The sequence below is a fragment of the Puma concolor genome, chromosome C1 (genome assembly GCF_028749965.1).
Source record: "Puma concolor isolate L17-30 chromosome C1, mPumCon1.1.hap2, whole genome shotgun sequence".
Taxonomy (NCBI): domain Eukaryota; kingdom Metazoa; phylum Chordata; class Mammalia; order Carnivora; family Felidae; genus Puma; species Puma concolor.
The window spans coordinates 94,648,970-94,660,957 of record NC_141674.1 but is presented as its reverse complement, the minus strand read 5'-3'; the positions used below and the strand labels follow the sequence as shown (position 1 = coordinate 94,660,957).

At 46.4% G+C, this 11,988-nt stretch overlaps 1 protein-coding gene across 4 annotated transcripts in view; it reads left to right on the top strand.

Moving 5' to 3' along the window:
• The first annotated feature begins 598 nt into the window (after positions 1 to 598).
• The window catches only part of SLC16A4 (solute carrier family 16 member 4), a 36,690-nt gene continuing 25,300 nt past the window's right edge, over positions 599 to 11,988 (top strand). Inside the window, exons 1-5 of one of the 4 annotated variants that reach the window (XM_086717792.1) lie at positions 599 to 765; positions 2,174 to 2,272; positions 9,324 to 9,456; positions 10,260 to 10,403; positions 10,568 to 10,729. In XM_086717792.1, the coding sequence (XP_086573918.1) occupies positions 2,186 to 2,272; positions 9,324 to 9,456; positions 10,260 to 10,403; positions 10,568 to 10,729 (526 nt within the window). In that variant the 5' untranslated portion in view covers positions 599 to 765; positions 2,174 to 2,185. Of the gene's footprint in view, positions 766 to 2,173; positions 2,273 to 3,788; positions 3,963 to 9,323; positions 9,457 to 10,259; positions 10,404 to 10,567; positions 10,730 to 11,988 lie in introns of those variants that run through there. The other 3 variants (XM_025927814.2, XM_086717793.1, XM_086717794.1) reach the window with 3 other exon arrangements.

Here is an 11,988-nt window from a genome sequence, read left to right as displayed (position 1 = left end):
GGTTCAGTGTCCGACTTCAGCTCAGGTCATGATGTCACAGTTCGTGAGTTCGAGCCCGGGGTCAGGCTCTGTGCTGACAGCTCAGAGCCTGGAGCCTGCTTCGGATTCTGTGTCTGCCTCTCTCTCTGCCCCTCCCCTGCTTCTGCTCTGTCTCTCTCTCTCAAAAGTAAACATTAAAACAAAATTTTAAAAAAATGTTGAGTTTATTTCAACACAAACCAATTCACATCAGGCAGTGTCAAATCAGAAGCGATTAGCAGCACTCTCTCGAAACTCCAGGGAGATGTTTTTCTAGAGAAAGGGTGGATGCAAAGCAAGGTTTTGTTTGGTTGGTTTTTCTGTTCATTTGTTTTCTTAGGTAGTTTATTTAGGGGCACATAGGTGCCCCTTGCTTACAGAAACCACCTTGACATTCGAGTCCCCTCAGTGTAACAGCTTCCTTGCTTGGACAACACTTACCAAAAGAATTTTCTACTTGGTTTACTCTGATGCTTGCTTCTGAGTTGATGGTGAAAACTTCTTTCTGAGTCTAGGTGATTGGAGGGAGGGCCTGGGTTAATGTCAGTCAAATCACAGTGTTTCCTCCTCCTCCCCTTAGGAAGTAAAGTCCACTCAACCTCACAGACTTAGAAGGCTCGCTTGTTTTTGCTGTGCAGCGGAATGAAATGCCTTAAAAAAAAACAGTGACTTTCTGAAAACTCGTAGACGTTCTTTTCCTTCCCAGATTGCCTCATCTGGATTCCTTTGCTGAACACCACATCAAAGGTAAAACAAAAAACGAGATTGTGTGTTGGGGTGGGTTTTCTATAATGTTTTGAGGGACTGGCATCTCCCCCATTCCCCACCCCCCATCCCCCCTGCCTGCTCACCAGGTCATTCCACATGTGCTGGCAGCTGACTGTTTTTTTCCAGAAAGCAAGAACCTGCCTGCCAATCCGACAGTGGGAAATAAAGAAAGCTGTGTCCCTTCCTCAGAACATTTACCTTTCTCTTTGCTATTTCTCTCTCTCTCTCTCTCTCTCTCTCTCTATATATATATATATATATATTTTTTTTTTTTTTTTAACTGAAGCTTTTGTGAGAAAACAGCAGACTCTATGATACTTTACTCCTGAGTGCTTTCTACCAGGCACCTCCTAAGATCAAGAACATTCATTCTCTCGCAGAACCATAAGATCACCATCACACTTAAGAGATTTTTTAAGTTTATTTATTTTGAGAGAGAGAAAGCATGAGAAGGGGAGAGGCAGAGAAAGAACCCCAAGGAGGCTTGATATCACGGTTCATGAGCTCACGTCCTGAGCCGAAATCAAGAGGAGTCAGACTTTAACCTACTGAACCACCCAGGAGCCCCTCATACTCAGATTTAACCCTGTCGACTGTAAAGTCCATAAACAAGTGACCTCCCAAACACTCTTCCAGCCTTTTTTCTGGTCCAGGATTCATTCGAGGAACAGTCATTGCGGTTTGCTGGCACGTCTATTTAGTCCCTGAGAATATTTTCATTTCAGCAATTGTTTTGCAAAAAGAATTCCCGAACCCGAGGCTACCCGTCCGTTTCTTATTTCTCTAAAGAGGACCAGAGAATAACATAGAGCTTCCCTTAGGATGGGGCTCACAGACCAAGGGGGAGAACAGCCACAGAGGACAGTGCTATGAGCGGGCCACCCTACAACCAGTGAGGTCAGCCTTTGCAGATAACTTCTTCGCAATTCCTCCCTGAGATAAACTGAGTGGTGGAAGAGAGATCTCTGTGGTGACTTTGATGTCCCTCAAATCGCGGCCTTTCATTAGCTTTTTCTCCCCTCTCCCATGGTTCTGCCTGGATTGTGACCATGGAATAAACAGGGATAAGGAGATATTACAGTCCAGCAGACTTGGTAGGTAACTAAGGGCACAGGCCAAGAGAACTGTCAAAGCCATCTGGGCTTGCCAGGTGAAGTTAGGCAGCAGGCCTCTAGAAAGATCTCCAAAGATGGTACAAAGTCCTGTTTGCATTTTTGAGGCTGAGATCAGGGAATGTACACACAATTTAGAAATGAGGACGTCATCCGTCTTTAAAGGGGAGGGCTAAAAGAAATTACAAGTGGTTCTGTATCACGGAGAAAAATAAAGTTTACAAGTTTAGATCCGTTTCTTGTCAACTGAATCAACTGCCTTGGATTTGTCACAGAGACCGACCATCATGCGGTGGAGGGCAGGGAAGGCCCGGCCTTACACTAAAGCCCTGGATGGAGGTTGGGGATGGATGGTTGCATTTCATTTCTTCCTGGTAAGAATTTACTTTCCCCTTTCCTATTGCTCGAAAGAGAGCTCTCGGGGGAAAGGCTCAGAGCAAAGCTAGGAACTGCCAACAGCTGCCAAAGTCAGCAGCCCACACCGAACCTGGGAGAAAGTTGAAAACGGTCCCCTTGAGTGAAGGCCCAAGTGTTCCCCCTCCAGTCTCCTCCTCACTATCATCCTGAAGCCCAGAGTACCCTAGCCACCATCCTCAGCTCTGCCCTGGCCACATGTGCAACCATACAGTTAAGCACCCCGGAAGTAGCACTGGGAGGCGCCAAAAAGTGCTACTGGGGTGGGTTCCCAGTTCCGCCCAGCACACACGTGGCAGCAACCTCCCTCTCCCCTAGGGGACGGGGACATTTCCTCTCTGTTCCGCCCGCTGTCCGCTTCACAACCCATCCCCACAACCATAACTTATGAGGCCCAGTGTGTATTTCTTTTTTTTTTTTTATGTTTGTTTTGATTGAGAGCAAGCTTGAGCGCACACACGTGTGGATGCATGTGGGGGAGGGGCAGAGAGAGAGCGTGAGAGAGAGAACCCCAAGCAGGCTCCACGCTGTCAGCTCAGATGCGGGGCTCCATGTCACAGGAACCATGAGGTCACGCATGGCCTGAGCCGAAATCGAGTCGGATACTTAACCAACTGAGCCACCCAGGCGCCCCCCAATGTTTATTTCTGACATGTCTGGGAAAGGAGAAGATGGAGATTCTGAAACTAGAGCTTGATTTACATCCTTCATCTGTAAGCAACTGGACTAGGCACTCTTTTTTAATGAACTGATCCTCCCAGAAGCTCTTCAGGTTGTCGTGAGCCTGGCGATCTCATTCTAGAATATGCGAGGGCGCCATTCCAGCTGTGCCCCAAACAAGCCTGTGACCGCGGTGCCAGCCCCACAGTTCCTCATCAGTGCTCCCAAATGTTTTAACTTTCAGATGTGCTCACAGAGATATCCTTTCCCTCCTGACCCTCCTCCCCTGCTTAGCCCTATGGGAAGCAGCTCACAAAGATGGGAGCGCGGGTCCTGGTGACTGCTAATAATTGTACAGACCACAACGGGGTAACTAAGAACTCTGTAAGCAGGACGATGGGAAACCATCAGGCCTCCTCCTTAGTGACAAGAGGGGAAAGGAGGGGCACAGGACCTCAGCCAGAAGTTATGTAATACAGATCTCCTAACTGGAGGACTATTTGTTAAACATTAGCTTCATTACCAAAGAATGTGGACTTTTTTTTTTCCCCTCCCCAAAATGGTACTAATAAGAAAATGTGGGGCGCCTGGGTGGCGCAGTCGGTTAAGCGTCCGACTTCAGCCAGGTCACGATCTCGCGGTCCGTGAGTTCGAGCCCCGCGTCAGGCTCTGGGCTGATGGCTCGGAGCCTGGAGCCTGTTTCCGATTCTGTGTCTCTCTCTCTCTCTGCCCCTCCCCCGTTCATGCTCTGTCTCTCTCTGTCCCAAAAATAAATAAACGTTGAAAAAAAAAATTAAAAAAGAAAATGAAGGATGTCCTAGTGCGAGAGCCCTCCCTGTGGCTGGGCCACCTCCGAAAATCACAGGCTTTGCAGAACTGGCCTTGCTGGTGAGGGTCTCCAGATCTCCCACCTCTCTCCCCAGTGATGAGCCCTACTTTTTCCTACATTATCCTCTGAGGACAGAAGCGACTTGACCAATTTAGTTGCCGGTAAGAAAACCGTCTAATAAGCAGATAATTAAGGTCCCACTTTTCTGTGTGATGTCACTTATAAAATCACAAAAAAATATACCGAGTCCTCAAATGTTAACAATTAACTCCAGCTAACTAACTGTAGTAGTATACATAGATGCTTAAAGGAGTGTGTGGTTTGGGGTCTGCGTGAGTTACAAGTATACTTTTCTACAATAGATGAATTCCTGGAAAGGGGAGTGAAACATCCAGTACCTGGTAGCTATTAAACACTTGAACATATGGCTAGTGCAACGGAGAAACTATATTATGGGAGTTTCACTGTAGTTTAGTGAAACTCAACTGAAACAAAGTAAGGTGCCAAAGTGCAAAATGCATTCATACAAACACCCTCAGGAACACATTCAAATCAAGTGCAAACTCCATACCCCTTTTCCAAGTCCTCCCACCCCAGGCCTTTAGTGTCCCCTGCATGCACACTTAATTTGGAAAAGGAAGCTCCAATATATTTTGATGTATTAATTAGCACCCAATTAAAATTACATTAAAATTTAGTATTAAACAGCCACATGTGACTAGTGGCTATATGAGAATAGTGGTATAGTCTATCCTGTGACCTATTATAAATGTTTTCAGATTATCAACCTAAGAATTATGTGTTTTTTGTTTGTTTGTTTTTTCAACGTTTATTTTTGGGACAGAGAGAGACAGAGCATGAACGGGGGAGGGGCAGAGAGAGAGGGAGACACAGAATCGGAAACAGGCTCCAGGCTCCGAGCCATCAGCCCAGAGCCCGACGCGGGGCTCGAACTCCTGGACTGCGAGATCGTGACCTGGCTGAAGTCGGACGCTTAACCAACTGTGCCACCCAGGTGCCCCAAGAATTATGTGTTTTAACCAGCTAATAAAAGAGTGGTACAGAAAGGCCCTTGAGATGAGTTTAAAAACTCAAGTGCACAGGGGCATCTGGCTGGCTCAGTCAGTAGAGCATGTGACTCTTGATCTTGGAATCATGAGTTCAAACCCCATATTGGGTGTAGAGCTTACTTTATTTTTTTAAATGTTTATTTATTTTTGAGACAGAGGGAGCAGGGAGGGGCAGAGAATCCCAGGCAGGCTCCACGCTGTCAGCACAGAGCCTGATGTAGGGCTTGAACCCACAGAACTAGAGATCATGCCCTGAGCTGCAATCCCCACTTGCCTATGCACACACTCCCTCTCCCTCAAAAATAAACAAAACAGAAAAGCAAAACAGAAAAATCCAGTAACAAAATATTCTTTGGGAGTGCTCTACTTTAACAAAAAGGACACATTCTCAGGATGCCCCAGCTCAGTGGGTGGAGTGTGTGGCTCTTGATCTTGGGGTTGAGTTTGAGTCCCATGTTGGGTGTAGTGATTAAAATTTTTTTTAAATCTTAAGAAAATAAAATTAAGGACTCATCCTAATGAACTTGCCAGACTTTGTAACTATATATTTGCATGATTTTTTTTCTGTATTCAGTCTGTCTCGCTGGACTGAATGTCCCATAAGGGCAGGGGCCATGTCTGTTTGGTCACCACCGTATACTCACTACTGTAAGCCCAGCCCCTCATAAACAGCCTCGAATATAGTAAGCATTCAATAAATACCTGTCAGTGGATGGGTAAGACGGATGGAGGGACTGATGGACACACTTATGAATTAACCAGGTGATGAATAATGAGATTGGAGAGATGAGCAGGGGCCTTGTAGGGCATATTAAAAACACTGTTTTTTGTTGTTGTTGTTTCCATCTTGAGGCTGAGGAGCTAATGAAAACAAAAGCAAGGGAAATGATGGGATCAGATGTGCCTTTTAGGAAAATAACTCTGCCTACAGGGTGGATGATGGTGGGGGAGAGGCCTGGAAGCAGGGAGATCCACTGGAATGATGCTGTAATAACCTGGGTGAGAAAAAAAGGCCCTAAATTAAGGCAACAGCAATGAGGATGGATGAACTAGAGATCTGTGCAATATTGAGGAGACAGACTGATAGGACTTGGATGGTAACTGAATGTCAGAGACAGAGGGAGTCAGAGTGCTGGGCTGGTGGCTTGGGCAACTTGGAGAAGGACAGGTGTCACTCACTGAGCTGGAGGACACAAGGGAAGGACATGTGAGGATGCTTGCATCGCTTCATCCTGGACAGTCTGAGGGACATGTGATGTAACCACTAATGTGTTCAGCAGCCCACGCGCATGTGGAGCACAGGATGTGCACACGGAAATCTGGGAGTCATCGGCATACGTTGGCTGGCTTGTGCCAACGGGCAGGGGGTGCAAAATGGCCAGGAAGGGGAAAGAAGAGCAACTTGGCAGAAGCCTGGGGAAAATTGATGTCAGAGGGTGGGCGGAGAGTAGCCCGGAGGAAAGTGAGAAGCGTCGATGCAGAAGCAGAGACAGAAATGTCCAGGAGGTAGGAGTGATGAACAGGTGCTGCCGTGAGGTCAGATGCCACAGAAATGACGGGTCATTAGGTCAGCGACAAGGAAGACTCCGGTAGCCTCGCTAAGAATCGGTAGCCAGTGGCGGGATGTGAGGAAGTGGAGAGAGCCTAGCAGACTCTCCTCTGAAGTTTGTGCAGGCCAGGAAGGAAGGAAGAGCTGGGGTGATAACAGAGAGGGACCCAGGGTAGAAGGAAGTGGTTATTAAACAGTAATTACCCCATCATTTCTGACAAAGCCTGATACTCTCTATTCAAAAGGGGCCACTGTGGCTGATCCAGTGCCCTTTCCCAATACAATACTCTAGTCAGATGGACCTGGTGAGGGAGCTCTCACTGCGTGCGCACTGGGGTTGGGGGAGCTCTTAGAGATACAAAGAAAATGAGGGGACTGGGTCAGTCACAGAATTTCTAGGGGCTTTTATTGGGGGGCAAGCCCATTCACAGTGTCTGAGGTGGACTCTGGGCCAGGCCTGAAACCCACCCGACGCTGGTGGAGAGCCTGGGATGGCGTAGTAGAACCTAGCCTGCTCGGATAACGAAGGGAAAATCCAGACCTTGGGAAAAAGAGTTTTGAGATAGGAGTCAAGAGAAACAAAGTTGGAAGGTTACAAGTTAAGGGAGGGAGAGAGGGAGGGAGGGAGGCAGGGCACATGCAAAGGCTGTGGCCTTGGCTTTCTTGACACACAGTGAAAACGCAGAGCCAGTTATGAGACAAGTCCTACCCACCCACTGCTGCTACGCCCACACATCAAGGACAGACCAGAGAGGAAAGGTCCTGTACTGGGGGACAAGAAGCTAGCCAAATTCAGGTGGCTAAGAGCAGACGTCAGCACCCGTGTAGATGCCAGCCCAGGACCCGGGTCCACAGAAAAAGAGGAAGGGCATTTTACAGAATGATGCCTCACCGTGGTGTTCCTTGCTCACGAGATGATGCAATCACCACCCTGCACTTGGAAATGAGAAAAACAAGTCTAGGCCGCCCAAGGCTTGCTCTTGTTCTCTAGCCTCGTTTCCTGATAGAAGCACCTTTGAGGAATATTAGGATTACAAACGGCCTGAATGAGACCCTGATCACATGTCTTTTCCACTTGTGAAGGTACGGCCCAGGTGTCCATGGCATTGTTCACTCCAAATAAGGGGGATTTTGTGGCTACTATCAACTCAGAATGGGAAAAATACACTAAGGGACCGCCTTCTCACCGTGCCCAACTTTTTGCAACACAACCTTGGAACACTACCGATTCTTAGTTCCTTAGTCCACACAAGAAATAATCCTCGTCTGAAACAAGGGTCGAGTGAAGGGGATAGAGGGGGAAGGTCTTACTTGGCATGTACTAGCTGAGGGAATGAGATGCCTAAGAGGAGGCAGGTGAGTGGGTGGTACCAATGAAAAGAGGAGGCGTGGGATAAGGGAGAGGAGTTCAGTTTTGGATGAGTTGATCTGGGTTAGATACAGTTGGCTACGCAAGATAACAAAATCACAGCTAACAGCTTGAGCATTAAATGCTATAAAGAACCTGAATTTTCTCAATCTTCCTATTCTCTGAGCAAGGTAACATTTCCTTTCTCCCGGCTTTACAAAAGAGAACGCTTAAATTCTGTGAAGCGGTTTGCCCAAGGTCACATCCCTAACTGGAAGTGGGGCCAGGATGCAGGCCAACAGAGGCTGACTGCAGGAGAGTGCTCACACCTATTACACTCAGAAACCCTGAGTGACCGGCTGTCTGTGGAGTGGGCACAAAGTGAGATGAGGGCAGAGCGACAGGGGGTGATACTTGCCACGTGGACAGAGCTAAGTGGAATTAGCAGGGTCTGTGGTTCTTAAGTGATGCCAGGCTGAGAGCAGAGAGCTGAGAAAGTGGCCTTGAAAAGTCAAGGCCACTGACAAAAAAGAAAGCGGAAGCAAGGAAGCCCCTGGAGACAGTGGACACACATGCTCGGCTCTGAGAGGCTGCAGACCCTGGCTGAGTGGCTTCCCTTCCAGTTCCCCCTCCTGACCACTCATCTTCAACTGCCCCCAAACTAATCAGAATTCTCAGAAACCAATGTTAAGAGGCCACAGAAAGAAAACTTGACCTCAAGAGGAACATTCCTCCTAGTAGAAGGGAGAAGGGTGGTGTGGGCAAGGAGGGTTACGTGGGACAATAGAAAAGGATGGGGCACATGACCAACCGTAAGTAAGGGGACCCTCCAACCGGTTAACCCTTGCTGCTCTGGCATAAATTAGTAGTGCTGTTTTTCACTCTCAAGTGTTTGTATTAGGATGATAAAGTGAATGGTAACCCTACTTGTCAAGTGAGGAAGGGTACTCGGTTTAAGCAAAGTTAAGGCAAAGCTAATCTAAGAACCGATGGGAACAATTCTTCGTCTCTTGGACCAATGTGCTTCTCTCACGAAGGTAACTGTAATTAGCGGTCTTTAACAGATGTTTTTTTTTTTTTTTTTTAATTTTTACTTATTTAAGTAATCTCTACACCCAACATGAGGCTCAAACGACCTTGAGATCAAGAGTCACTGCTCCTCCAGCTGAGCTGGCCTGGTGCCCCTAACAGATGGTATCCCAATAGGACGGTAGAGTGGTTGGTCTGGAGTCAGTCTATCTGGGTTCAAATCTCACTTCCAGCATCCCTATCTTGAGCAACTTTTAATCTCTCTAAACTTCACATTCCAAAAAACCATCTATTCCATAGCCTTGTAATGAGGATTAAATGAGAGATTTTGCATAAAGTAGTTTGACACTCTGTGGGGTGGCCGCCCCCACAAAATATAATAAAATGAGGAAGCCTCAAACAAATTGGTAAATCCTGGTGAGCTGGGGGTGGTGGTGTGGGGCGGGGGGGGGGTCATCAACATGAGCATCTGTGACCTTCTCTGTAATGGCTCACTCATACCGAACTTTGGTCTGCTTTGATTTAGGTAAATGTGTTTGTGATGGGAATGACCAAGACGTTTGCAATTTTCTTTGTGGTTTTCCAAGAAGAATTTGAAAGCAGCTCAAGGCAAACTGGCTGGATTGGATCCATCATGTCATCAATTAGTTATTCTGCAGGTATAAAGCTGACCATAAGCTTGCCATCCAAGGAAAAGAACCACATAGGGAAATTCCAAGAAGACTCATCTGTCAGTCATTTAAGATTGAAGCTTGCTAAAACTCAAATTCATTAACAGGCAAGACTGAGAAAAGTTCAGGGCTTGCAGTGTTGAGCCTCTCCTTGGCAAAATCAGAAAAATTAAGATTCAAAGAAAGTTGAAGAATTCAACTATTTACTTCCATGATTCAATTTTTCATGCCTTGTTTCTTTCCACAGTGCCTTAACAACGGTTCAGTGAGCCAGTCTCTCTGGGAAATCAGGCCATGAAGTTGTGGGCCCATCACCTAAGCACACTTAAAACAACACAGAGAACCAATTCCTCTTTCTTTGCTTCTATTTAGGGCTAAAACATGGTAGAGTAGATTAATGACTGAACCCTGTTCTAGTTCTAAGTCACTAGATGCAATCCCATTTTGTGTTACTGTTGTTAGGTTTTATTTATTTACGTCATCTCTACACCCAACACAGCATTCAAACTCAAGATCCTGAAATCGGGTCGCATGCTCTTCCGAAAGAGCCTGTCAAACGCCCCTCAGGTTGCGGTTTTATAACGCATTTTCAAACCAGCTTATTTACAATTCTCTTTAAAGCAAAACAGCTCTTCTTCCAAAAAGCAAAACAGAATATTAAGAAACCCAATCCAGACACCTTTCTAAAGGATACACAATACTCCCAAGTCCTTTTCCTTCGGTTGCTTTAAATTGTGCATCAGGAACGCCAAAGCACTTACCCAGTATTTGTCTTTCTTCCTTTTTCCGAGGACCTCTGGTTGCCATGATTTGTGACATAATCGGAGAGAAGACTGCCTCCATTCTTGGGGCTCTCCTTGTTACTGGTGGATATCTGATCAGCAGCTGGGCCACTAGCATTCCCTTTCTTTGTGTGACTATGGGACTTTTACCTGGTGAGTCCATCGTAAAAACCAGACTATGCAAGATGGAACTTTACCGTCTCGTCCATGGGCCCCAAAGGCCTCCTTCTACATCTCAGGTCAGGGAGAATAGATCATCTGGTACCAAGTCACTTCATGTGATTCCACACTATTGGTTTTTTGTTTTTGTTTTTTAGGTTTGGGTGCTGCTTTCTTGTACCAAACAGCTGCTGTGGTAACTACCAAATACTTCAAAAAACGACTGGCTCTTTCTACAGCTATTGCCCGTTCTGGGATGGGACTCACATTTCTCTTAGCACCTTTTACAAAAGTCCTGATAGATCTGTATGACTGGACAGGTGAGTCATTCTGTTTCTAAACTATCAACTCTGTAAGATTTAATGTTTAGCTTTCCCCCCGCCCCCACCCCCCACTCTGATGAGTGCAAGGGAAGGATTTTTGAGCCGGGGAGGAAATAAGCATGACTTCTAAAGCAGACATGCTCCTCCTCTTCCCTGGAGAACACACAGCAGAAGAGGTACTGAATGATTTGCGGGTTCTGCCAGCCGCCACGAGCAACTCTGAGTTCAGCAAAGGGAGGGCACTCTGTGCAGCTGGGGAAACACCTTGCAGGGAAAGTGATACTCATGGGGACCCGAGGACTCCCTCCTCCTCTTTCACCATGAAAGCATTCTCTTTGTACATCTTCCCTTAAGACAAATCTGCATTTAAAACTGCCTTCCCCATCCAGCTCACCAAAACAGACCAAAAAAAAAAAAAAAAAAAAAAAAAAAAGGGGGGAGGGGGGTAAAAAAACAGCATTATGTTAATTCATAGCCTTTTATACAGCTTCGACTATAGAGTTTTCACAAACAAATGAACACCATTTGACTCCACAATTTTCTTTGTGCCTACGCTAAAACATTTAAGGATTAAAATCATCTTAAAGTACTAGAAAACCATATGTGTATCTATGGGCAGAAGTACATATGTAAGAATATACACAAGCCTATTTCTACCTGCAGAGCATTCTTGTTGACTCTTTCCTTTCCCAAGTGAAAACCCACCAGTGGCCTCACGGTACACAGAACGAGCTGGCAAATCCATAAGGCAAGACAGCCGAACCTACAGCCAATTCCATCTCTGGAAGTACGAGACACAGCCCACAGCTTTGGTCAGGCCATGCTGAGACCAAGCAACTACTCAGCTGCCAAGGCGAGACTGGCATCGGTCTTCTTTCAAGGAATTTTAAAAAGTCATGAGATGAGAGGCTTGCCCCTTAATGCTGTATTCTCTATCCCTAAATCTATATCCCTACTTCAGGATATCCTGAATCGCTATTTAAAACACACTGTAATTCTCTAACATTTCAAATATCCCCCCCCCCCCCACACACACACTGCATGCTCCCCACCCAAACCTTTTCTTTTTTCCTCTTACACAAATAACACTCTCTCCTTCCACGCCATCTCCTGGTACAGCTTTCTGGTTTTCTATTTTCAAAGGATGCCCTGTTTCCACAAGGATACAGTGGTGTGCAGGGCTAAAAATGAAGTCAACAGGGGCGCCTGGGTGGCGCAGTCGGTTAAGCGTCCGACTTCAGCCAGGTCACGATCTC